Source organism: Passer montanus, unplaced genomic scaffold (assembly GCF_014805655.1).
Source record: "Passer montanus isolate IOZ18808 unplaced genomic scaffold, ASM1480565v1 scaffold89, whole genome shotgun sequence".
Classification (NCBI taxonomy): Eukaryota; Metazoa; Chordata; class Aves; order Passeriformes; family Passeridae; genus Passer; species Passer montanus.
Genome location: NW_024374256.1, coordinates 251551 through 276840, shown reverse-complemented (window position 1 = coordinate 276840; position 25290 = coordinate 251551). Strand labels below are relative to the sequence as shown.

At 51.6% G+C, this 25290-nt stretch overlaps 1 protein-coding gene across 1 annotated transcript in view; it reads right to left on the bottom strand.

Moving 5' to 3' along the window:
• WASF2 (WASP family member 2) overlaps positions 1–21450 on the bottom strand; it is a 31352-nt gene extending 9902 nt beyond the window's left edge. The window contains exons 1-4 of the mRNA XM_039733636.1: positions 21337–21450; positions 4934–5087; positions 954–1088; positions 312–465 (exon numbers count right to left, since the gene is read on the bottom strand). Of these exons, the coding sequence (XP_039589570.1) occupies positions 312–465; positions 954–1088; positions 4934–5063 (419 nt within the window). The 5' untranslated portion in view covers positions 5064–5087; positions 21337–21450. The remainder of the gene's footprint in view (positions 1–311; positions 466–953; positions 1089–4933; positions 5088–21336) is intronic.
• Between the last annotated feature and the right edge of the window lie 3840 nt (positions 21451–25290).

The following is a 25290-nucleotide window of genomic DNA, read 5'->3' as shown; positions in this document are numbered from 1 at the left end:
GAAAAATGCCTCATCTGCAGCACACCCAGCATGGTTCTGCAGAGCCAGCCACGCCTGGCCCCAAGGCACCCACAAAAGTGGCAGCAGGAAACCAAAGAGATCATTTTCTAGCTACGTTCATTTGTATGACCTCAAAAGCAAAGTTTCACATAATCCAAAGGACAGAGATTTCCTGGTGGATTTGTTTAGCAGCTCCATTTCCCAGTGGAAACAGCTACTTCAGTCCAGCACAGCAGAGGGAAGGACCTCCCCAGCAGGCTGGGAGGAAGAGGCTCTTCTCTGCAAGGGAACAAGGAGTATTGCAGTCCTACCTGTAAGGTGAGAGGATGTTGAGAGGTGGAGGGGTATTGCAGGTCCTGTAGGTTTCGAGGACAGGCACAGGGAGAGAATCTCTGTCAAAGAGCTTCTGGTCCTGAGTTGTGGAGCTTTTGAAGGCCTTCCTGGTGTTAATGCCTTGCAAGGAGACTGTAAGGAAGAGGAGAGAACAAGTGAAGAACAGCTTGACCCAGGCCAATGACCCTGAAGCCCAAGCAGTGAACATCTGATTTCAGTTGGAGTTCTTGTCATGCTTTGCAGTTCTTAAGGTCAGGTTCCTTTTCCCACAGATCCCTTGGGAAACCCATCAAATCTCCAGCGTGCTGCCAAGACCTGCTGCTCCATCAACACAGCTCTCCCGAGTGGCCCATGGGCTTTGGAACCCCTGTGACCAAGCTGAAGCAGCTCATCCACTGCCACCCAACTGCTGGAGAGCGAGTTCCCACGTGGAGAGTGACTGAAGAGCAAAGCCAAAACAGCTGTCCAAGTGCTCCACTGGGAGGCAGGGAAACGGTCCCTCAGCTCAGGGAACACATTCCAACACCCATGGCAGTGTCATGCTGGTTTACTGTGCTGAACCAACCACGCTGACCCAAGGAGAACCTTCACCATGCTCAGCCTGTGCTCCACTCCATTACCTTCCTCCTCTTTGGGATCCAGCTGAGTGACTTTGACTTGCAAGCGGTCAACTCTCTCGACGAGAATGCTCACCCGAGAGGCAAAGGTGTTGGCTTGAGTAAACAACTCTCCAAATATGTCTTCTGCAGATTTACCTGCAATATTAAAGTGTCCACATTAGCCTTATGAACCACATCAGACCATACGCAGTCTCCCAGCTTGTTTTCATGAAGAAAGAAAAGAAAGAAAGAAAGAAAGAAAGAAAGAAAGAAAGAAAGAAAGAAAGAAAGAAAGAAAGAAAAGGAAAGAACCAACCACTCTTTTTTCAAGTTTTCAGGGTTGAATTTAACATCCAGGAAGAAAGTGCTTTGTTCCACCAAAACCTGACATTTCCAAGGGATCTTCAAGCAATAAGGAAACAATTGAGACATGCTTTAAAGTCTATTAGAGTAACAAACTAAAGAGGGCTGACAACACTACACTGGTCTGAATGTGGATGCATCTGAAGGTCCTTTAAGATTCTTTGCTGTTCTGTTTATTAGACAAGGAAATGCAGTTAGATTTTCATTGCTCTGGAGAATCTCAAAGGCTCCCAGTCTTCAGCAGACCTGCCTCCAGGGGAGCTGGCACACATTTACAAGCTCAAAGTACTCTGGAAGCAAAGAGCAGACCCAGTCCAGGATCCTGAAGCTGGAGCTGAAACCACAGCTGACAGCACTGACCCTGCTGTTCCTTCAGGTGGCACTGTCTGAAAAACTGATGCATTCACACTGATTCTAAATCAAAACCAAAGGGGAACTTCTCAGTCAGGGACGTTCTCTCTGGAACAGCCTGGACTACCCAGTGGGCTGCTGTGACAAGCACCATCCATGGTTTGGGCCATGAGAGTGCCTGGGGCTCAGCTCAGGAGCTGCAGCACTTACAGGAGTAACAAGAACACGGCCTCGTCCTCAGGAGTTAAAAACCCACAGTGCAACAAGAGATGGCCACAGGTAGACAGAGGTGGGAGACCTGGAAGAAACCCAAGAGCTTCCACTGAGTCCTGTGTTTGTTCTGCTCCCGGGCACAGCCCAAGACAGGGAGCCTCCACCAGGAGGGCAGAGCAGACTTGGCACCGACCGCAGACATGGGCCGTGGTGTTCCCACTGATGGGAAACATTTCCAGCCACGGCTGCTGACTACAAGGCTGCTCCCAATAAGCAGTCTGGTTTTGAAGTGCATCGTCATATGGTCAACAGTTTGTTCTGGAATCTGTTACTCCTAAAGATCCTCTCCGACACTCAGGAAAGAAAAACCAGTTGGAAGTCTAATTTCGACAGCAATTTTGGAAAACATGGTTGTCTACAGAGTCAGAGAGACAAAGCACCCTTGCACAAGGCAAGGCGAGGGCATCCCCCAAAGCCCAGCTGCACAAACACTCCCAGCTATCTAAGCTGACATATCAACTCCTTGTTCAAGCTCCCAGGAGATCTCCTTACACTGCCAAGCACGGGGAACAAGCCAGGTTAAAATTCAACCTTCTCCACCCCTTTTGGTGGCAATGCCAGGTCCAAGTGTTTGTAGAAAGCAAATGCTGAAGGTTAACTTCAACTGACCTCTTCCTTCCACTCCTAGACAATGCAGACTCCACATATGCTCAATTAACAAACCCTAACTCATGAGAAGGATTTTATGTTTGGAGATTTAAGGGCCAGGTAGCTCTCATTGTAGCCATGTTTCATGAAGCAATCTCCATTTTCAACACGAGACAGACCAGCTCTCCTATTTGACCCAAAGAGAGTAAAAATTTATCTGTGGGAAAATGTGAAAACTTCCAGCAGCAGCTCAAAAAAAGAAAAGTTGCAATTTCGTTTCTACTTTCACAAGAAGTGAAATGAAATGAAAAACATCTCTGAATTTCACAAGGAACTGCAACAAGCAGTAGGGGAAAATTAAGTCTTTGGTTTGCAAAGTACATTTAAAGTATAAAATAATATATAATAGCATTTTCTATACTGGTTTTGACCCTGAAGAGAGAAGAGATGGTCGGTGTTCACTTGCCTGTGTAAGTGCACCTGGAGTTATCACCCAGCATCTCACACGTCACCTGAGCTTCACAAACACTTTTGGATTGGGTGAGACAGAGATTAATTTTTTAGTTTAGTTACTTTGACTGCAAAAGTGCAGCTTACAATCAGAATTATCTTTGTCATGCACTGGCAGGAAGACAGACGGCATGATTTAATAGGTCCTTCCATCTTTAGCTTGTGGATTCTGTAAAATCACACAAAACTGCGCAGCCGACTTATACAAAGTGCTCCCAGCTGCGATAGTAACGAAGGGTAAGCTCACTGGAATATGAAAGTTTGACAAGATTTATGTTTGCATCTTTGTAAAGAGACTGTGGTGCACTAGGCATGGCTGATTATTCACTTGACAGGGCTGTCACAGCCTACTGAACCTGCTCTACATTCCTGTAATAGCCAAGGTACAAGGAGAGGGAGAATTTGTTTTTTGGAGAGAGGAAAGGGCAGGGGGCAGGAGTTTGGTCATTTGGGTGCAAGTGTAGTCTGAACATTGCTTTACTTAAAATACTGCTGACCCTGGGGAAGTGGATGGTGCTCAGCATTTCCCTCCCACCTGCCCTGCTCTGCTCTCACACCAAGTGTCAGCAGGAGGCACCTCTCCTCAGTTCCCCCCAGGTACCTATGACTGGTCCAGCAGCTCACACCTTCTCCCTGCATCCCCACATCCCAGCTCCCTTCCCAAAGGAGAAACCAGGCTGTGATTTGGCTCCCAGTGCCTCAGAAGCAGAGCAGCTTTGAATATCTGAGCAAAGAAGGTCTGAACCTGTGGGATCTGGCCAGGGCTGTCACACAAACCCACAGCGTGTCTCTGAACAGGGATGAGCCTTCCCTGCAGCTGGGCTTTGCACAGCTTTACTGCCTCCTTCCTCACCATTTCACATGCACGAGATGGATTTCACTCACACTCCACAACCATCTTGGCTACCAGACCTAACAAATGAACAACGAGGGCCAGTTGAACACGAGCAGAGCCTGCTCTTGCCTGTGCAGTGACATTTCTCCAACCCAACAGAATGTGACACCGACTGGCAGCAAACACGGGCCCAGATTTCAGTGACAGCCATGGTTTGCACTGCTGGAAAGAGGCTGCACCCAAACTTTGCCTGCCACATGGCGGAAGACAAGGGCTTGCTTTGCAGAGCAAGCAGAAGGGCTTGCAAACACCCCAGAGAAGCTAAACAATAGATTAATTTGATTATCAAAGTCTCGCTTCAAGGACAAAGGTGGTTAATCAGAACCCAGAGCATTTCAACGGAGTTGGAGTCATCCCGGAGAGAACACAATTAACTCTTCATTTCTCCTGCAGCATGTAGGCCTGTGTTTTCCCTCCAGCTTCTCCAAGGCTCCGGGTCAGCCCACTGGAGAGCTGAGGCAGGCACTGCTCCAGCTCATGCTGCCATTTGAGTGAGCAGCCCCACACCACCGATGCTCGGGAGGCACCACTGGGCTCAGACAGGTCTTTGGGTCTCACAGCGCAACAAACAGCAGCAAGGGCAAACTGGAGCTTCTGCGTGGGGGCTTTAATTATCTTTCATTAAAAATAAGGCTACTGACATGGTGTAGATTCAACAGAGTCAAGCTCCATTTAGTAGCGCATGCAATTACAGGCACGTTCTCTGACACAAGATCCTGCCTGCTCCGAGAGCCTCCCATTTTACAAGCCTGAGTTGTGCTCCATCCTTCCATCTGCAGTTTCACTGCAGCCTCTCACATGCACACACACATACACACACCCCCCTCCCCATTTTCTCTTCGATAGGAAGGCAGTGGGACCAGGGATATGAAATTAGCATCAGATTTCTTTAGGAAAACATTTTAGCATTACCCAGGGAAGGCAGATGGGGGAGAAATAGGAACACGAGAGTAGAAAGGGAGCTAAATAAAGAGCAGTAGCGACTCCTGAGGGCACCGCGCAGGCTCGCCATGGTACTCACTCAGGCTGCCCAGCTGTCGAATGACATTTGCCAGGGTGATGTTGGTCACGCATTCCAGCTCGCTCGGAACGCTAGGCAACGTCTGACGGCACAGGTGCCTTGGCTCAATGTTCCTCGTTACTAACGGCATGGTGGACCTGCTTCAGGCACTGTTCTGAAAGATGAAAAACAACCCAAAAAAGAAACAGGAAAGGATTACTCAACCGCAAATTCCAGGCACACCAGAGCCATGGTGTTCGTTTTTCCTGCTCTCAAACGGCTTCACTTATAAGCCTTCTTCCCCCCGCTCCCCACCCTGAGAAACTGGTTCATCAGAAATAAAGATCCTCCTGTTCTCTGACTGGCAGTGGCAGCGGAGCCCCACCAGCCCAGGTACAGAGGCAGAGATGGGAACTCCACACCTCTGCCCACACCGCCAGTGCTGCTGCAGGCGTTGCTTCTCTCCTGCCCAGAGCCCGGCCAGGGCTCCTGCCTCCCGCGCTCACACAGCGCCTGGCACGACTCTGACCAGCTCCTCCTCAGAAACACTCCCAACCTGCAATCAATAGTTGCTTAAACCGCGGAGATGAAGACAGGAGATGTTATTACACAAAAAAAGAAAGAACAAAACAGGCTTCTCCCAGCACGCCAAAGCACACGTGGTGCCTCCCTCCTGGAGCAGCACACGGGGCTCTCCTGGAACAACAGGAAGCGCTTGCAGCTGACCAGGAAACTTTCTGGTGACTGTTCCTTATCCTGCAGGCTGCACCCCTCTTCCCTTGGGAAATCCCCCGGGGATGAGGTTTACACTGGACCATTGTTTTTGTGCTAGAGCAGTTTAAGGTTGAGGGAGCTCTGCTCAGGATGCAGGACTGGAGTTTGCTCAGAGGCAAGTCAGGATTGATTGGACAACAGGCAGGACAAACTTCCAGTTCTTTAAAAAACTAATAAAATAAAAAACCTGGAGAAAACCTAAGTGTCTGGAAGTTATGCTTTGGACACTTTTATGTGCAGGTCAGTGTCCTGAACTAACAAAAATCTCCTTTGCTAACAGGCCCAACGTTTAAGCATCAAACAGCTCCGTCCCAGATCGTCCAGCTCCAGGAGGGAGAAGGAAACCTGTGTGACCAGCTCACACATCATACATGCCTGAAATCTTTAGGACTAAGTGAAAGCAAATACATCCCAAGTTCTTGATTAATTTAGAAGGGGAAAGAATCACTTTTCTAGGTCAGCTGAGGAACAACCCAAGAGAAGCAGGCAGCTCCCATGTGATAGGCATGCGGATCTGCTCGGGCTGGGTGTAAAAATAAAACAGGAAGCGAACAGCTTGGGGAACATGGCTTCCTGTCACCACCAGCAAAAACCCAAGAACCATAAAAAATCAGCTGTTTGCTCTTGACTTTGAGCCACCCTTTGATAGTCTCTGTGGCAGCTGGCAGCTTATCTTTGAGGTCCAGGAGTCCTTCCTGGATGCTTTTCTATCAGGGTGTTAAGAGGAAGAAGTGGGCATTATCCCTCCTAATTACCTCAGAAGCCAGATTTTGAATTGCTAAATTTGACCCATTAAGGCAGAGGAGTTCAAGAGCCGCAGCACCGGGCGCTGGGATGTCTCCCAGACAAGCAGATGTAGGTTGCTACCATTTTGCAACGCCTCTACACGAGGGATTTCACAGCATCTCAGAATGCCAGGATGGTTTGGGTTGGAAGGGACCTTAAAGCTCATCCTGTTCCAACCTCCTGCCACGAGACCAGGCTGCACAGAAAGGATCCCCAAAACCAAACGCCTTATGGAGCAGGGGAGCCAGATCTGCATCCAAATAAATAAAAGCAAGACCCTCTGAGGACTGAGTCTGTCTTGTTTTCCCCCGTGTCCACTGCAGCCATCAGTAATTGCTGGGATATTTAAAGAACAGGGTGAACTAAGGAAGGGCTCTGACCTTCCCTTCCCAACACCCCGTGTTTTATCGATTCCAGCCCAAGCCCTACAATCCTTTGTCAGCTTTAGTGCTTCATGCCAGACAAACTTTCCCAGCTCCCCCCAGACTGCAGTCTGCACCAACAAGCAGCTCTCATAAACAAGGCAGCATTTGCAGGCTGCCTGCATCCAGCTTCTCCCCTGTGCTTCCCCAGGGCTTGGCCAGGGAGCACACACGGTGGGATCTGCAGAGCTGGACTGGACAGCCTGGCTGGAAACCTTCCAAGGTGGAGGACAGACAGAAGGAAAACAGCAACAGGAAAAATAAGACTGGAAGTGGGGGATGAGATGTGAGCATTCTGTATAAAAGGAGATAAAAAAAAACCCCAAGATGATGGGTAGCATGGTTGGATAAATGCAGGTAACACTGATCTCTGCAAAGATGGGGAAAACAGGGCAGAAAATGGCAGCAGTGCCTCAAATACCAACAAAAAAAGGCTCTGAATACACTGCCTGTATACAGACACCCCAAAAGTGCTTGCCTTCAAAGCATGTTTTGAAAGTAAAAGCAAGGAGTAGTGGTGAGAACAGCTTTTCTTAAAAGAAAAACTAAGGTAGAGCTCACGTACAGCACAAATTTGCACTGGCAAGGCAGCAGAGATAAAGGCTAAGGAAAAGGCTCCCTTTATAGCCCAGCTGATCCTGCCAGCCACCCCCTCCCTCCCAGCCACACTCCACTGCAGGAGTTTTGCCCTCATGACCACAGCAGCACTTCCCAGGGCCATGGGGACAGCTCTGCTGCCCCTAAGCCCAGGCAGGATCCAGCAAACGAAGGGATTAAATTAACCCTGGGGAGCATCGGAGATGATCAAGGCAGGAAGGGCAGGACGGGCTGTGGACAACCCAGCAGCTTTTGGATAAGAGGCATTTTAAAGCAAAAATTCCTCTCTTCTGAGCAGAAGGATGAGGAGCTTCAAGATTTCACAAAGGAAATCTGGGACCTGCAAAAAGAGTGGGTGCTGTCCCTACATGAAGACTGTAAGACCCTGCTTTTTCCTGGAGTGTTTGGAGGGTAGGGATAGAGATAACAGCTAATGGCTCCTGTAAAACCTTCATGCCTCATGAGTAGGTGGGACAAAGATTAATAGTGTGGACTGGAAAACAAGTGGTGTATTTCAGAAGCAGGAGTCAGGCAGGGCAGAAAACCAGGTGTGGAGAAGGGGCAAGGTATGAGGGCAAAGGGGGAAGAGGAAGCAAAACACTGGAGGCAGCACAAGGCAAGAGCTGGGGGCAGGGAGGAGACACAGTACATAAAGAAGGGACAGAGCTAAAAAAGCTTTCTGGGAGGCTGATGCTTTATTCTTTAAGAGAGTCATTAAGGAGGCGACTGACAGCGCAGTGCCAAGCACGGGCCATCCAGAGCTGCTTCACTTTCCGTGCTCAGGGCATGACAGCACAGCAGAATTCCACCCTGCCTGGCCAGCCTGGTCATCAAGCATTAGTCACTGTCACACAATGGCCACAGACCATATATTATAACTAAATCCTACCATTCAGATGCAACTTAAATGAATTGCAAGGCCAAAAATCCTTATCTTTGGGGCAAAGATAAGCGTTTCTATTTGTTTATGAATGCTGGAGATTAGATTTCTTTTGGGAGTGTAGAGTTTTGGGGTGCAGACACCGTTTTTAAAGAAGCTGCAAGAATGACATGGGCACAGAGGAGCTGCCCTGATCCCAGTGTAACAGGAGAGGAGATCAAGTATGTCAGAAGTAAAAGGAAACTGCCTCTAGAAACAGAAAACTCTGCAACAGATTTCTAATGAATATGGAAAACAAAGAAAGGCATCAAATTGAAATACAGTGAGAGGAAAGAAGTTCAGTGATCTCTGCTGGCTGGAAGAGCCCTAAGGAAAATCCACAAACCCTGCTGCATCAATCCATGTTCAGAAGACTCGTTCTCCCAACCACTGTGCTTCACACCTTCCTAAACAAGGAAACAAAAGATTTTCCTCTCCCACTTGAACCAGGCCCTTCCTACCTGCTCCCAAGCACTTCCTCTGAAGCCTCCAAGTCATGACTTGAATCACAGAAGGCTCCAGGAGCCTTGATGATGTTGTGAGGGCAGTGACTAAAAGCCAAACCATCTGCAAGGCCCAGCTTTGCCCTGCAGCTCCTTTCCCTTGCTGCCCCACCTACAGCTGGGCATTGCCAGGATGCCTCATAATTTCCCCTCTCCCAAAATGCTTACACAGGCTCTGCCGAGCCCTGGCTTGCTCCAGCCCAGAAAAATGTTTGCTGAGCACAAAAAAGCCCTGGAAGCTGAATCCACTGCTCCTACATTCCTACTGATCTTCCAGCCCCAACTGGCACCTTGTTTCCAGGATTCACCAGGTTTTTGCTCCCCATCATCCTTCCCAACAACTCCTGTCCTTTCTCACTGCACACATTTGTAGTCTGGGATGCCTCATGCTTTTCCAAGAGAGCAGGATCCATGAGTAGAGCTGATCTGACGCCCTGCTCCTGCCACAATAAGCTCTCACCTTGAACGTCCTGCTCACCAGCTTTTAAGAGGATTCTGACTTTGGCAATTAGTTCTGTAAATACTCTTGGGCACTGGGGAACAAGTGTGGCCCAACACAGGCTGGAAAAGGGGAAAAATGTATGACTTGCAATTCTTGCCTTTCAGAATCCAGCACTTTAAGCAAAGCTCAGGTAAATCCAAGATAAGCGTGCTGCTCCAAGATTTCTTATCAGAAGCCATCGACCGCTCTCCCCATGAGCTCTCTGCAGCAGATCACTCAGGAATCCCAGTTCTGGATTAGAATCAAGTACAATTGGTTTGCTTCAAACAAGAACTGCCAGTCCATAAACCCCTCGCACAAAGCTGTATCTTATTGACTATTTTTAATAAATAGGGCTGGCACAGTAAAATTGAACAATTGCTAGGAACAATAAAGGAGACAGACTTTGATTACAACTATTGAGAAGCAATACGGGGATGTTTTAGCATTGAGTATTTGCTTTCCAAGGCGAGCTCTGTCAACTGAAAACAGCAACTCAGAGCAAACACTCCTTAAAAAGTGGTTTGGAGCAGAGCAGAAAACAGCACTGCACAGCAAGAGAGGAACCAGCCCTGGTTTTTGGGGGTTTTTGTAGAGCAGGCAGATAGCACAGTCACTGTGGTGGTGCAGAGGAGAAGGCAGGCAGGGCTCCAAGGCGAGCCCTGCGGATGCAATGCACACAAAGAGCTGTAAATAACAGGTGAGGTGGAGGGAGAGATCTGGCAAGGTTCTCCTCACTGGTATCTCACCAGTTAGCATAGCGTTACTGGGAGTCACCTGGGTAATTCCCCGCTCAATGTGACACACAACCTCTTAGATCAGGGACCATCTGCAAATAAATCTGGACCCCAGCAGTGAGATCATCTGTCATAGTGTCTGGTGTAGCACAAAGCACCTAAGGAGGGCAGAGCGCTTTTTTTGGGAAAGGGAAGGGAATTTAGGCTTCATTTCCAAGTACGTCAGGGTGACCAACCACCCTGCCCTCGGCAGGGCTTACAAAATCCTCTGCCTGGACACAAACAGGCAGCACGCTCAAGGAGACCAAGCCTTCAGCTAAGCTTTGGAGAGCTGCCTCTAGGAGTGCCCATCGGGGGACTGGGCACACCAGCAGGTCTGGGAATGAGGGGGAAAGGAGATAATCAGATCTGAAATTCCCATCAGTATGAAATAAGACTTAACTCAGTAGCTTGCCAACGCAGACCGACTGTTCTTTCTAATGTCTGTGACAACTCTGCTTCAAATTTCAAGCTTCTCTCAGCAGTAACTACTCCCCCATGTAGCTGTAATGGCCAGAAAGAGACTGGCTTTTATGTAACCCCAAAAGACTTGCAGAAAGGGAAGCAGCAGCCACACACACACACACAGGGAGAACTGAGGGGAAAAAAAAATCAGCAGAAGGCTCTGCTGAGTGCTCAGGGCTATATCCAAGCTCACAATGCAGCCACAGAGAAGTGGGATGCGGCAATCAGAAATGCTCCAGTTCCACGCTCCGAGAGAGACCCAGCAATCAGTGCTGCATCCGAGCAATAGGGAGCGAAATTATAGAGCAAACTGCCATGTGATGCCACAAACTACTCCATCCCGCCAGCTGTAACAAGTATTCATTCCCAAAAATGCATCACAGGCTCATCTGTCATTACCAGCCCAGCCTGCCAGCAGCTGAGCAGGAGTCAGCAGTGAAGGGCAGCTGCAGGGCTGCTTCCTTTCACAGTGGTCTATTCTCCCAAAAAACCGCGGGGGAGATGGATGGGTAAAACCCCCGGGGCACAGAGGAAAACATTGCCCACCATCTCTCAGCAGCCGGTGGGATGGGAAGCACACGCTGTGTTTTCACCCACCACCACACAAAAGCTCTGCTGAAGCAGGATCTACAGAAAATCCAGGACCTTTGGGAGAACACACTGAGCTGATCACAAAAATCCACATGGCCAGCCCTCTGTGTGCTAATAACGCACTTCAGTCGCCGGGTGGAGAACTCTGCAGGCCCGGCCTGCTGGTGTTATGAAAGAGGATGTTTGGGCAATAACGTGGGGCAAGAGCAGCACTGCCCTTTCCACGGCCACGTTCCCACAGTGGGAGCGGCAGCCCCGACCCCGCAGCACAACCAGGACTGTACAGCGTGCAGCCCTCGACACAACCAACACCCAGCCCGCTCCAATCCCTTGGAGTAAAAATAAACCTTTTTTTCCCTCCCCTGCCTTTCCCCCCCCTCCAGTCTGCTGGCTCTGAAAAATGCAAAAGAGGCTCAGAAAGCCATTTTCTGCGGGTTTTTTTGTCTGGCTCATGCATTATCATCATCATTTACTGCCCTCAAGGGGATTGCACAGGTGTGACTGAAAATTTGGCTCTTCCTTTTAAACTTTTTGTTATCAGCTTTGCTGAAGATGATCTTGCTGGAATAAATACCAGGCTGCTCTCCTGGAGAGGGACTCGCTCAGAGCTGTTGTCAGAAATCTGTCTGGGGGTGGAAGGATGGGGGTGTCACTAATGGGGAACATACAGATCCTCCTGGCTTCTGCTGGAGTGCTAATGGAGCCAGCAGTTTGACCTAGACTTTTATTTTTTTTAATTCCTAAGAAACAAACCATTGCACTAATTAATGTTTCCATTCATTTAGTTGAAAAACAAGTTAAACAAAGAGGGTCACCTGGTGTTCCTATCAATACCTGACTAGGATACAGGCAGAACAAATGCATTTAAATAAAACTCTAGAAGAGACGTGACAAGAGAAAGGCAGTTTAGCTCAATTAAAGAGAGCTGTCACAGGGATTTGATTCTCAGAATATAGAACTATTGATTAAACAGGAATTAAAGCTCCAGAACAGAAAGGTTTCAAGGTCTTTGCTGTGAGGGTATACATCAGGAGAGAGAGGCAGGACTCCTTCAGTGCCACAAGAGCTCTGGCTTTGTTGCTTCCTAGGAAACAGGAGCAGCAAAGGGAGCAGAATCCTCTCTACTAAACCTGTGAATAATTTGGGCAAGGATACAAGGTCAGTGACAACACAGAGCAGCATCACGAGTGTCAATCAACAGGTAGCTTTGGTGTACTTGGGTATTGAGAGCACACAATAGGCTCTAAAACATTTCAGGAGCACGTAGGGAGAGGCCTGAGCAGGTTTCAGTCCTAGAATCCCACAATCCTAGAATGGTATGGGGTGGAAAGGGCCTTAAAGCTCATCTTGTTCTATGCCCTGCCATGGGCAGGGGCACCTTCCACTGTCCCAGGTGCTCCCAGCCCTGTGCAGCCCAGCCTTGGGCACTGCCAGGGATCCAGGGGCAGCCCCAGCTTCTCTGGCACCCTGTGCCAGGGCCTGCCCACCCTCACATGGAAGGATTCCTTCCCAATTTCCCAGCTAACCCTGCCCTCTGGCAGTGGGAAGCCATTGCCCCTTGCCCAGTGTCCCCCTCCAGCTCTCCTGGAGCCCCTTCAGGCACTGGAATGGGCTGTAAGATCTCCCTGGGGCCTTCTCCAGGCTGGACATTCCCAGCTGTCCCAGCCTGTCCCAGAGCAGAGGGGCTCCAGGCCTCAGAGCATCTCTGGACTGACTCCAACGGGTCCATGTCCTTCCTGTGCTGAGCACCCCAGAGCTGGAGGTCACCAGGGTGCAAGAGAGGGGCAGAATTTCCCAAGCCTCACAGTCAGCAACAGTGCTGCGTTCACTTCAAAGGGTCTTGACTAGAGGAGACAGCATGCAGGTGGGAAGGCAAGCAGTGCCCCTGCCCAGAGCTGCCCGGGGAGGTGCAGCAGGAGCCCCTGGCTGGGGGATGCCTGTAGCGGCAGGGCTGCTGCCTCCCTGCCTCCCTGCCTGCTGCATCCCGGCCTGAACCGCGCTAATGAGCACAGCTCTGCTCCTCAGCCTCCCCAGGCACAGGAAAGGATTGTGGCTGCTTGTGGCTGCCGTGCTGACAAAGCCCAGCTCACAATGCAGCAGCATTCTCATTCCTGGGCAGCGCTCGCTAATTAATATGGAAAGAGAGGGTGTGCTTTTTTCCCCCTAAATGACTTATTCGTTAAGTTCGAGCATATTTTAACCTTCCTTTTCAGCAGATAAACTCTGTCTCATTTGCAGCTAAGCTCAGCCTTCCCTTCTTTGCCACACACTAAACTATTTTGATTAATGAAAGAGTAGGAACAAACCAGTTCCAAGTGTTTTCTATAGAGCTCAACTGCTCTTTCAGTTTCAACTCACGCCTAGATAATTATATCACAGCTCTGAGTGCCCCCACCCTTCTGCTGCACTTGGGGAATACTGGAAAGATAAGTCTTTTCTTAATTATTAAATGTAAATAGCTCATTAAATATAATCCAATTACTTTAATTGTAAGAAAAAGGAAGTAATTACAATATGTACATGTATTCTTGCCTGAACAGTTTTAATATCTTAAATGAATCTTTGCAGCATTAATATTTTAAGTCAACCTTTGACATGAGTGGAGAGAAAAAAAAAAGGACACTGACTCCCTGATATTTTCCAGAAGTGTTGTCCCAAATCTGTTGGGATTTTGGTCACAAAAAACCAAGAGAACAGCCTTGAGCATCTAAGTCAAAATGTTTTATAAACAGCATCTTAATAAAGTCAAAATAATACACAGGCTTTCCATTGTGGAGGGAAAAAAAATAAATATATAAACAGGATGCCACATGAAGAGCCTGAATATGCTCTTGGGATCTCAGAGCCCAGCAAGATGGGCACTGCTGTGAATCCAGGAGAACCGGCAGGGTCCCACCACAGCAGCACCAAAAGCCATCGTGGATCTGGGATTTTCCAGGCAGTTTCTCCCCACACCTATGGTCTGTCCTGCTCAAGGCTGGGGGAGAAGGGGGCTGCTCCACATCTGGGATTACCCTGCTCTTCCACGGCAGTGTCCAGCAAGGTGATCCCGCAGAAATGCTGAAAAATGCTGAAAGCAGCGTTTGTGTGTGCACAAGCCATCTGTGCAAGGCACAGGCACGGCCCAGGATCCCAGGCTGCCATTTGGGATTTGCAGGCAGAGCTGCAGGAAGCTGCGAGGAGCAGTCCTCTGGTTTTGCTCAACAGCATGACAATCCCTGGACTCACTTTCTCCATCCCTGCAGCCAGCGGGACCGAACAACCTTCCAGCAGACTCCAGCAAGGCCCCACTGTTTCGATCAGCCCCCCTGGTCTGACAGAGAGGGGTCAGGTTTCAGCTTGGCTGTGGTGACAGATGCCTGTGAAATCTCCTTGGGACAGGCAGAAAAATATTCAGTTTAAACTGTAGTTGTTTCCATTTTTCATGTTCTGAGCCCAGCAGTGATCTCACCTTACGTAATCTGCAGTGCAAGCTCTGGGCTCTGGACCATCCAAACCTATTCTAGGGTGTTTGAAACCATAAAATCCCAAAATTTGGCTTGGAAAGGGTCTTAAAGCTCATCTCGTTCCACCCTCTGCCAGGGGCAGGGACACCTTCCACTAAACCAGGCTGCTCCAAGGCCCGTCCAGCCCAGCCTTGGGCACTTTCACAGATGGGGGCTGCTCTGGGCAGCCTGTGCCACAGCATCACCACCTCACAGGGAAGGATTTCTTCCCAAAATCTAACCTAAACCTGCTCTTTCAGCTTGAAGCCATTCCCCCTTGCACCACTCTCCTGGCCCTTGTCCCCAGTCCCTCTCCAGCTCTCCTGGAGCCCCTTTAGGCACTGGAAGGGGCTCTAAGGTCCCCCTAGGAGCCTTCTCTTCTCCAGGTGAGCACCCCCACCTCCCCAGAGCATCTCCACGGCCTCCTCTGGACTCTCTCTGGCAGCTCCACATCCTTCTTGTGTTGGGGGTCCAGAGCTGGATGCAATACACCAGGTACTGGAGTACAGGGGGAATCATCACTTTATTGAACTGATCTTTTTGGGAAAAGAGAGATTAGACCGTATTAGGGATGCTAAGGATGCAGGCCTTTCTAGCCAAGCTTACCACAAGGTCTATAATAAGCTGCTTTATGGAAACCTCTCATGTGAAGCCAGCCCCTAGATGTAACCTCCTTGATACAATATTGAATTCTCAATAGCAACCAAAAGGCTATTTTGTATAAGTTAATTACAGCCGTTTTTAATTTAGCTCGCAGAAGGGAAGCGGCCAGTGATTTCATGCTGCCCTAGACAGAAGGTAAAGGTTTTCCACAAGCTGTGTTTATAGCTCTGTGCTTTCCTCCAGCAAAGCACCGGCTCCACAGCTGCTGGTATTGAAAGAACAGGATCTGGGTGTGTGCACGGTTCTCTCTCGCCTGGTTGGGTTTTTTTGCAGCTGCAAGGCCAAACCCATACGAGTGCGTGTGTGCTTTTTCTTATGGTGACAAAGGCAGGGTGCCTGAAAGGGAACTCGCTTCCGCTCTGGCAAGCACTCAGCCATTTGCTGGGCTAAGGGGTGGTCGGGGAACTTTCACCCATCCATTCAGCCAAGGCCGCTATTCCCCCTCCCTCCCAATTAAATCCCATTTTTTGCACTCCATGCATGAACTGCAGCCACACCAATACATCAGATATTGTGGCTGATAGCCTCCTCTGAATGCCACTTAAAGCCCTCCAGTGCGGAGCGCGCTGAAAGCAAAGCATCGCTCATTCTCTGAGACAGAAAGGGACTTTTGCTATAGAGAGACCTGAAGTAAGACTCTAAGTAGTAGGAAAAGGGCATCCAGAGAAAGAGGAAATGAGAAATTAAAACCACATTCAATCTTATTAGTGGTAATACAATAGGTCAGCAAGAGGACTTTGCACAACTCCACAGCATGGGAACAATTTATGCAGAACTTGGAGCAGTGACACCAGCAAGTCTGGAGTTCACCAAAACCAGCACATTTTGTCAGCACTATCTTAAAGTGCCCAGCTGGGAGGGGGCTGGAGGGGGATAGTGCCTCCATGCCTTGCAGGGAAGTGTGTTTAGGAAATGAGAATGTGATGAATACTCCCGCTCCTCTTTCTCCATCTGAAACATTTTCTCTCTCAAGGGATTTCCAGCATCTTACCAGCGCAGCCTCTTTGAAGTGCTGCAAAGTGGCATTGCTCATCATTTCAGTAATGATAGTAAATAAGCTCCAGTATTTTGTTGATCCTTTTCCTTTTGCTTTACAAACAAAAGGTCAGAGTCATTAGCCCAGTTTGATGAGCGGGGAGAAATGGAGGCTTGCAAGAGGCAGGTCGCTCTGGAACATCGTTGGGAGCACCAGGGAATGAAGAAGACAAGTCACAGGACTTTGGATCAGCCACGCTGGACCACCCAGCCTCCAGATACCCCAGGTACACTCTGCATCATGGCCAGGCATCAGAAGCAGCAAGAAAAGAGCATGGGAACAAGGCCAGCACAGAGCTAGAGCTCTCCCTGCTTTCCCAAGCTGCAGCACCCCACGGCACCTTAAAACCATGGGGAAACAAACACTGTCATTGAGCTGTCCTTCATGGATTTCACTTCCCTAAACTGTCTGATCAGTTCCTTAACTATGTATCCATGAGATCATGGGGCAGCAAATCCCATATTTATTATGTTGGGTGAAAAGACACTTCCTTTATGCCCTTCACTTCACAATTAGGGGATTTCAATCTCAAATCTATGTGTGGCTTTGCTTCACAAAGGAGCTGTTCAAATAAATCCGTCACCATTCACATACAAGCCCCTTCCAAGCAGAGGGTTCACAGGCTGCATCTCCAAGGCCAGGCTGGACAGGCCTTGGATCAGCCTGGCCTGTGGAAGCTGTCCCTGCCCTTGGCACAGGAATGAGATGAGCTTTAAGGTCCCTTCCAACCCAAACTGTTCTGGGCTCTGTGACCAAACACAAGAGAAGTGCTCAGTTCCCAGGGAGCAGTTTCAGTGTGAACCAAAGGAATAACTCATGGTTTGGGTTTGACTTACAGCAGCACTGAGAACAAACCACGTTTAGTGTGGTTCTGTGTCTGAGCCGTTCTGGACTGTGCACTGCTTCCAGCAGCAGTGCAGGAGAACCCAAACCTCGCACACAGCTCACCTGAGCAGCTCACCTGAGCAGTGACAGCAGCAGCCTCCCAGGCAGAGCTTCCAGCCCTCAAGAACCAGTGCCAACTGCTGCTGCCTCCCAGGCATCCCCTGCCTTGCTCTCTGAGCACCACAGCATCCCCTAAAGCACCACTTCTCCCCAAAAAGGGCCTGGGGTACTGCACTGGAAGAGGGGTTACAGAGAAGGCACTGAAGGAACAGAGCTGACCCATCTGTGAGACACCCATCGAGCTTCCTGGTGCTTTGAATTCCTCCATCAAAGCCCCTGGCAGAAGCATACTTGAGATATCTGAGCTCCACCACTTCTCCAGCAGCAACCTAACACCAGAGAGCTTTCCTGCAATTTCAGGAATTAGGGTAGGATCTAGATGAACTATTTCCCAGGCCCATTACGGTGGGGAAAGAGCTGGGATGGGGAATGTGATTAACAGCTCACGCTGCTTGCTCGAGAAAATAATGTGGAAGTTCACATTTAAGTTCTTCTGGGAAGAGACCTCCCCTCCTACTGCCTCCCAGGCAGGGAAAAAATATCCTGCAAACCTTCAGATGGAAAAAGAAATGTCATATAAATGAGAATTAGGCCTCAATCTGATCACCTTCTAGCAAGCACTCCCTCCACAGTGCAGCCTGATCTGCCTCCCATCCTCAAAAAAGAACCAACATGTCTTTTTATTACACAGAGTTGCAAAAATACAAAAGGAAGTAAATGTCACCAGGGTGGTTCTGTTCTGAGCAGTCATTTGCTTATTACCCAGAAGCCATTGCTACATGCCTTTTTTAATCCCGTGTTTATAAATACCTAAAGTATTTAAATAAATGTTAATCTGCGGTAACTAAGGCCCTGATCTCACAAATATTTATCCTTGCACAGTGAGAATAAACACTCAAATACACAAATTTCTTACTACAGATCCCATTTCAGCCAGAGTGTTGTTGAAAACAGTAACACACCAGAAGACAGGCTGGGAAAATAGCTGCATTTTGCCTTCCTGGGTTTTCACAGTGTGTCACTTTTGGGCTGTTTCCTGTGCATTTCTTGTAGAAACTGTACAAAGAGCAAGGGCAGAGCTGAGCCACCGGACAGGGCCGGTTGTGGCTCTTGGAACCTCAGAAGGAGCTTTTGGCAGTGTTTTTTCCTGGTGTCCCATTCTGCACGAGGACAGCAGGAACTCTATCCACAGCACATGCAAACACAATCGCTATTCAATCCCTTTCCTGCTTTGTCACTGACTCATGAGCAACGTATTTTGCTCAGCTGAATGACCAAGGGCTCAGTATTATCATCAAACCAAACAGAGGCAAACCCAAAACCTTGCATCTAAAATTATTAAACGTTTTGAGTCCAGAAAACCCACTGAGAGAAAATATCTACAAGGCTTAAAGCCAAGTCTTAACACTTGCTGAAATCTCCTTTATTACAATCTGTCAAAGAAAACTTGAATTTCTGAAAAACATTAATCCTACCAACCTTTGTTCTTCTATCACCACAAAAATACAAAAAAATAAACCCAGGAAAGGGCTTTGTTGCTGTAACTTTATGCACATGAGGCAATCACTGAAGTTTTAACCCCTCCACCCACACACCGTGATTATCTAACATTGGTGAATGAAATCAGCTTTTCCTAGACCAGCCCTGAAGAATGAGATATATTCAAGGCACGCTGAGAAACTGGGTGGGGACTGATCAGAAGGGTTGTATTCCTTGTCATGAATCACTGTCTGCAAATACCTTCTGAGTTGTAACTCACAAAAATATACCATTTCTGTGTGGTGTGTCACATTAGTCACAGGGAAACCAATTTTATACTGGCATGAGCCATCTGAAAGGTTTTATTTCTTTAAATTAATGGAATTTGGGACATTTACTTTTTGATCTCATTACTGGACAAAAATAAAAAAAAATCACAGTTCTTTTTAAAACTGGTGAAAAGATATGGTCTAGGGAAAAGTTTGCACTGAGTTCACCCCTAGAAGTTTATCCTCTTTAAACCCACACTCAGGAGGCATAGCAAGGCTTCACCTCATGTCAGGTGGGCTACAAGGGAGCAGCTGTACCACTCCTCCAGGCTTTAAAAAGGCACAAATGAAGGCTTTGGAAGGTAAACCCCAGAAAGTCTGGTGCCACCATCAGCAGCACAGCCAGGGATAACAGTGACAACTGCAGCTTGAGCCAAGATCAGTGTCAGGCAGCTCCTGCAAGCTCAGGTCACGCTCTGTCACTCAAACTTCACGTTTTGAAGCACGTTCCTTAGAAAGAAATAAAGCCCCAAAGTGCCCAGGACTTTGTGTGAGGTGAGCTCTGCCCCAGTGCTTGGCTCTGGACACCAGGGGGATTCCAAGCCTCTCTTGGACACGCTGGCTGTGCTCTCCTGGGGAGATGGTGGCTCTGGTTTGCTTTTAGCTCAGTTTGGGATTCAACCACGAGTTGGTTTCTATGGCAAAACCCACTCAAGGTCAGGAAGGGACAAATCAGAACGAAAAGTGTCGCAACACAGCTCTGAATTCCTGCAGCACAAATTCCTGCTCAGCAGCAACTGCTTGTGCAGACGCAGAAAACGGGTGGAAAGCACAACTGCTGCCCTTCCTCATGTGACTGAGAGCACAAGACTCAGTACTTCCCATAGAGCGGGACTTCCCAGGCCTCTGGAAGGCGTCCCTGCCCGTGGCAGGGGTGGAATCGGAGTCTTTAAGGTCCCCTCCAACCCAAACCCTTCCATGATTCCATAAAAGCAACACTGCTGCATCAGTTTTGTCTCAGGGAAGCACACCCGTACCCCTCAGTTGGCTCCCAGCATTTTTAATTTCGACTTCTCCCTCTCACGAGTCTTCAGGAAGGACACTCAAGTGTGAGGGTTACAGAGGGCTCCATCAATTATGGCTCTGCCTGCAGCTGATGTATTTAACAGAGGTTTTTTTAATCATTATTAATAGAATTTCATGTCCACCAACATCTGCAGTGCTGAAAGATTTAAGACTTTCCGTGCTTCCTAGTGCTGAACTCCCAGCATCAGCACATCCCTCAGCCCCACCAGTGCTCTGACCTATGGAGAGGTGCCCAATTCTCTTGTTGCTTCTAAAGAAAGCAAAACAGCAAGGCCAAATGTGAAATTCTGACAGGGAAATAAAAAATCCTACCACAGGAAGGTCCTTGAAGTCAAGTGACAGCTAACAGGGAGAAGCTGCAACCCTCACCTTTCCCCAGACTACCTGTATCCCAAAGTAACCCCAACACAACCACAAGGACATTCCCTAGGAACTTATTTCTTCTCTAGAAGAAATACGATCTGAGGCCACCAGGAGGTGAGTGCACCAACCCGAACTATCCAACCATGCCCCAAGCTTTTTTACAGTGAAAAAAACCCCAACCCATTTCCCCGAGCCCGATACAGCACTGCCGGGGGGTCACACCAGGCAGTTCCAGATTTCGTGTGCTGTGCATGGTGACAGACAAGGGGTGACACACGTACCTAGAAGTGTTCCCAGACAGACCGAGGGTGCACCCAGAGTGGGGCAGGGACAGAGAGGGCTCCCTCTTTGGGGGCACCTCTGGAATGAGGACAGTTCTGCACAAGCCCAGTGTCACACTCAGCCAGAAATGTCTGGAAAGGGAGGGACCCCTCTGCTCCCCCAGAGGCACCCTGCAGCACCCCTTGTTTCCTGAATCCCCCCGCGTTCTCCGCCGCGCCAGAGCTCCGGGACAGCCCCGGGACAGCGGGCACCGGGCAGAGCCCCGCGGGCGACGCTTCCCTCAGCGGGGATGGAGCCCCGGGCCGGGTCGGAGCCCCGGGACCCCCGCCCGGGCCCGCGGCAGCGCGGCTCACTATGTGGCAGGAAACACCGCCCGCTGCACCCCAGCGCTCACTATTTGGCAAGGGCCTTGCGGCCCACTCCAGCGCCTCTGCCTCTCTCTCTCCCGCGAAGAGCCGGCCCGGCGGGGCTGGGGAGGCTCGCTCGCCGCTCTCGCACTCACCCTGTCCGCGGCTGTCCCCTCCGCGCCCCCGGTCTCACTACCACCAGGGCGGGCCGGCCCGCCCGTCCGCCATTCCACGGCTCCCCCTCCCTGCCCCGCCGGGCCCTCGCCCCGCCTCCCCCGGCCGCCGCGCCGCCGCGCCATTGGCTGCCCGCAGGAAGATGCTGCCGCACCATTGGCTGCGACTCCCTGTCCATCAAAGCCGTCCTACGCTACTTTCTTACGGAGCTAGCGCAGCGGAAGAGCCGCACCCAAGCCGGCCGCGCAAAGAGAGTAAATAAGGAGGAGTGTACTATAAGGGGAGACAGACGGGGGGAACCCTGGGGGTCTGGGGACAGATTACAGGAACAGAGGGGAGAACCGCGCCACAAATCACAATTACGACATCTTAAATTACTTTTTGTTGGTTATGAAAGCCAGAACTTGATATTCTTTCCAAGTGGCATTGGAGGAAAGTGCTCTCTGTCACTTCCGCACCCGCCCCGGAGAGCTCCGCTTTGGTGCTGCCGTTCGCCTCTATGGTCTCCCGCCCTGCGAGCGAAGTTCCACCTGGGGGAGCGGGGGTGTCACACCAGGGCGGGGCCGTGGCAGCGGGGTGGGGGCCTGTCCCCTGGGGCCTGTCCCCTGGGAGCTTGGGAGCTGGGGTTTAAGATCTGAGGTTTAGGATTTGGGGTCTGGGGTCGCGGTGGGAGTTGTGGGATGAGGCATGCGGGGTTAGGGGACAGGCCCCTAAGGAGAGGGGGGTGGCAGGGGGTGCAGGTGACAGGGACAGCGTTGGGCTGGCACCAGAGCCTGCAGCTGCCAGTCCTGCCAGGACCCCCAGGACCCCCAGCCCTGCCGAGGAGGGCGTCCCCAGCCCCCAAAGCAGGTTCCCGTCACGGGGGTCCCGAGCTGGGCCGTGGGCACAGCCGCTGCCCTCCTGGCTGGCCGCGCAGGGCGCTGGCTGCTGGGCCCCGCGGGGTTTCTCCTCCTGGATTTCCCCCCGTGACCCGGCTGGGAAGGAGGCAGGGATTAATTACAGGAGCTGGGAGCAGCAGGCAGCGCTGCTGGGGACACGGGGACAGGCCCTGCTGGGGCAGCACAGGGCATCACAGCCCCGTCCCTGCCCCGTGCCCAGCAGAGTCCTGGCATGGCCTGGGGTGAAGGGTCCCAAACCTCACGGGCCGGGACAGCTCTGAGTGGAGCCGGCTGCTGTGAGCGCTGTGCAGGGTGGCACTGGGCACCTCCAGGGACGGGGCCAGCCTCCTGCTCCTCAGCAGGGCCGGGGTGGTGCCGGTGCCCTCCAGAAACGGGTGAGACCTTCCCCCCGTGGTGTTGCGTGTTCCTGCTGGTGCGGCTGGGTGTTCAGTCCTGCCTGGTCCAAGCAAGCCCCTGGGCTGGGTGGGGGAGAGGCAGCGGCATGAAGGGCGCTGGCACGGACATCCTTCTCTTCCCTGCTTGGTGCTCCTGCTCTAAACCCAACCGCAGGGACTAAATCAGCCGCCAGGCAGCAAACAACAAACCCCGGGCGGAGCCGGGAGCAGGGCCAGCCCCGGGTCACCCGGTGCCTGTCCCTGTGTCCGTGCCTGTCCCTCTGTCCGTGCCTCCTCCGCCCTGTGGCACAGCCTGGGCCTGCCCCGTTCCTTCTGCATCCTGCTGCCACAGATGGACACACAGACACACAGACACACATTTCTCGCCTGCTTTTGGCATCGCTGTCCTCCTGAGTCCCACCTCAGCGCCTCCCGGTGCTCCCTGCTGCCCCAGGGCAAACTGGCAGGGTGGAATGGGTGGACAGGGTGCCCAGGGGTTGGGATGAACGGGCACATGGGGCACCTGGGATCCACAGGGCACCTGAGGCACCTGGGATGCACAGGGTGCACGTGGTACCTGGAGTACCTGGGATGCACAGGACACATGGAATGCACAGGACACATGGAATGCACAGGACACTTGGGGTACCTGGGGTGTACAGGACACATGGAATGCACAGGACACGTGTGGTACCTGGGATGCACAGGACACATGGAATGCACAGGGCATCTGGGATCCACAGGGCACCTGAAGCACCTGGGATGCACAGGACACATGGAATGCACAGGACACGTGTGGTACCTGGGGTGCACAGGACACGTGTGGTACCTGGGACGCACAGGACACATGGAATGCACAGGACACCTGGGATGCACAGGGCACCTGGGGTGCCTGGGATGCACAGGACACACGGCATGTCCAGGGTGCCCGGGCTGCAGTGGGGCACAAAGGACGCGTGGGGTGCACAGGGTACAGCCCCAGTACCCCACCCTGCCCCCAGTCCTGCCCTGTGGGTGTGGGCCAGGGGCTGGGGTGCTGCTGAGGCCGCTCAGCTCCATGTTTTCCAGGCTGGATGCACAGGGCACATGGAATGCACAGGACACATGGAATGCACAGGGCACCTGGCGTACCTGGGATGCACAGGACACATGGAATGCACAGGACATGTGTGGCACCTGGGATGCACAGGGCACCTGGGGTGCCTGGGATGCACAGGACACACGGCATGTCCAGGGTGCCCGGGCTGCAGTGGGGCACAAAGGACGCACGGGGTACATAGGGTACAGCCCCAGTACCCCACCCTGCCCCCAGTCCTGCCCTGTGGGTGTGGGCCAGGGGCTGGGGTGCTGCTGAGGCCGCTCAGCTCCATGTTTTCCAGGCTGCCAGCGAGCCGTTCCCTTGAAGATCTGCCTCTATCTCAAGGTGTCACAGCCTCAAGGGACCTGCCTAATCTGTATCTGCTCTGCAACCTTTATCTCTCCTGCTCTGTTTATAGCTGCTGAATAAAACCTGCTAAACTGCAGGATCCAGCCCACCCCCCTGCCGTGCCCCCCGACACTTTTTCCCCTGGTGCTCCTGCCTGCCAGGTGCTTTCCTGTGTTCTGCTGGAGGTAAATGATGCTCCAGGGCATGGGGAAGGGCAGCCAGGCTGCTCCTGCCTCCCAGCTCCCTCCCAGGTGGGCTCCAGCCGTGTCCAAGCCCTTGACAACCCCAGGCAGAGCCTGGCACAAAGCAGAGCCTCATGCCAGCCCTGATTCCCTCAGCGTGGGCTTGGATTCTGCTGAAAACCAGGTGGGATCCAGGAGGTCCAGCCTCATCCTTTCTCTGCGTGCTTCAGGGCTGGGAAAGGGGGCATTCTCCGCGGGAGGGAGGAGATGGCAGCTTGTTGAAGCCTTGGATGTCTCTTCCCTGGCCAACTGCCCCATCCCAGCAGGCACAGCTGCATCCCTGCTCCCTGTGGGAAAGGAGCCAGGGCTGTGAGCACCAGAGCTGCGAGATGCTTTGGACACATGCTCCCAAGGCTTCTCCTGCATCCCTGATCCCCACAGACCGTGATGCACGAGGACACGGGGTGGAATGGGGCTCACGGGATGGACAGGGTGCCTGGGATGCAGGGAACAACCAGGATGAAATGATGCACAGGGGCTGGAGGGGCTGCCCGGGATGCACACACGGAGTGCCTGTGGTGCACAGCACACCTGGGCTGCACGGGATGGAAGGGGTGCCTGGGATAGCCGGGGTACAAGGGACAGACGAGATGTGTGGGACACTGGTGTCACCCTGGACTGGGTGTCCAGGACACAGAGGAGCTGCCCGGGGTGTCTGGCTTGTCTGGGACTCTCAGGAGGTGTCCAGGATGCTCAGGACACACAGGAGGTGCCCGAGACTCTCAGGAGGTGCCCAGGACATCTGGGACACTCAGGAGGTGCCTGGTGTGGCCGGGATGCTCAGGAGGTGCCTGGGACCCCCAGCAGGTGTCAGGGACACTCAGAAGGTGCCCAGGACCCCCAGCAGGTGCCCGGGATGCTCAGGAGGTCCTTGGGACCCCCAGCAGGTGCCCGGGATGCTCAGGAGGTGCCCAGGACCCCCAGCAGGTGCCCGGGCCCCCAGCAGTGCCCGGCGCGGGGTGCCCGGCGCGTCCCCGCCAGCGTGGCGCGGGCA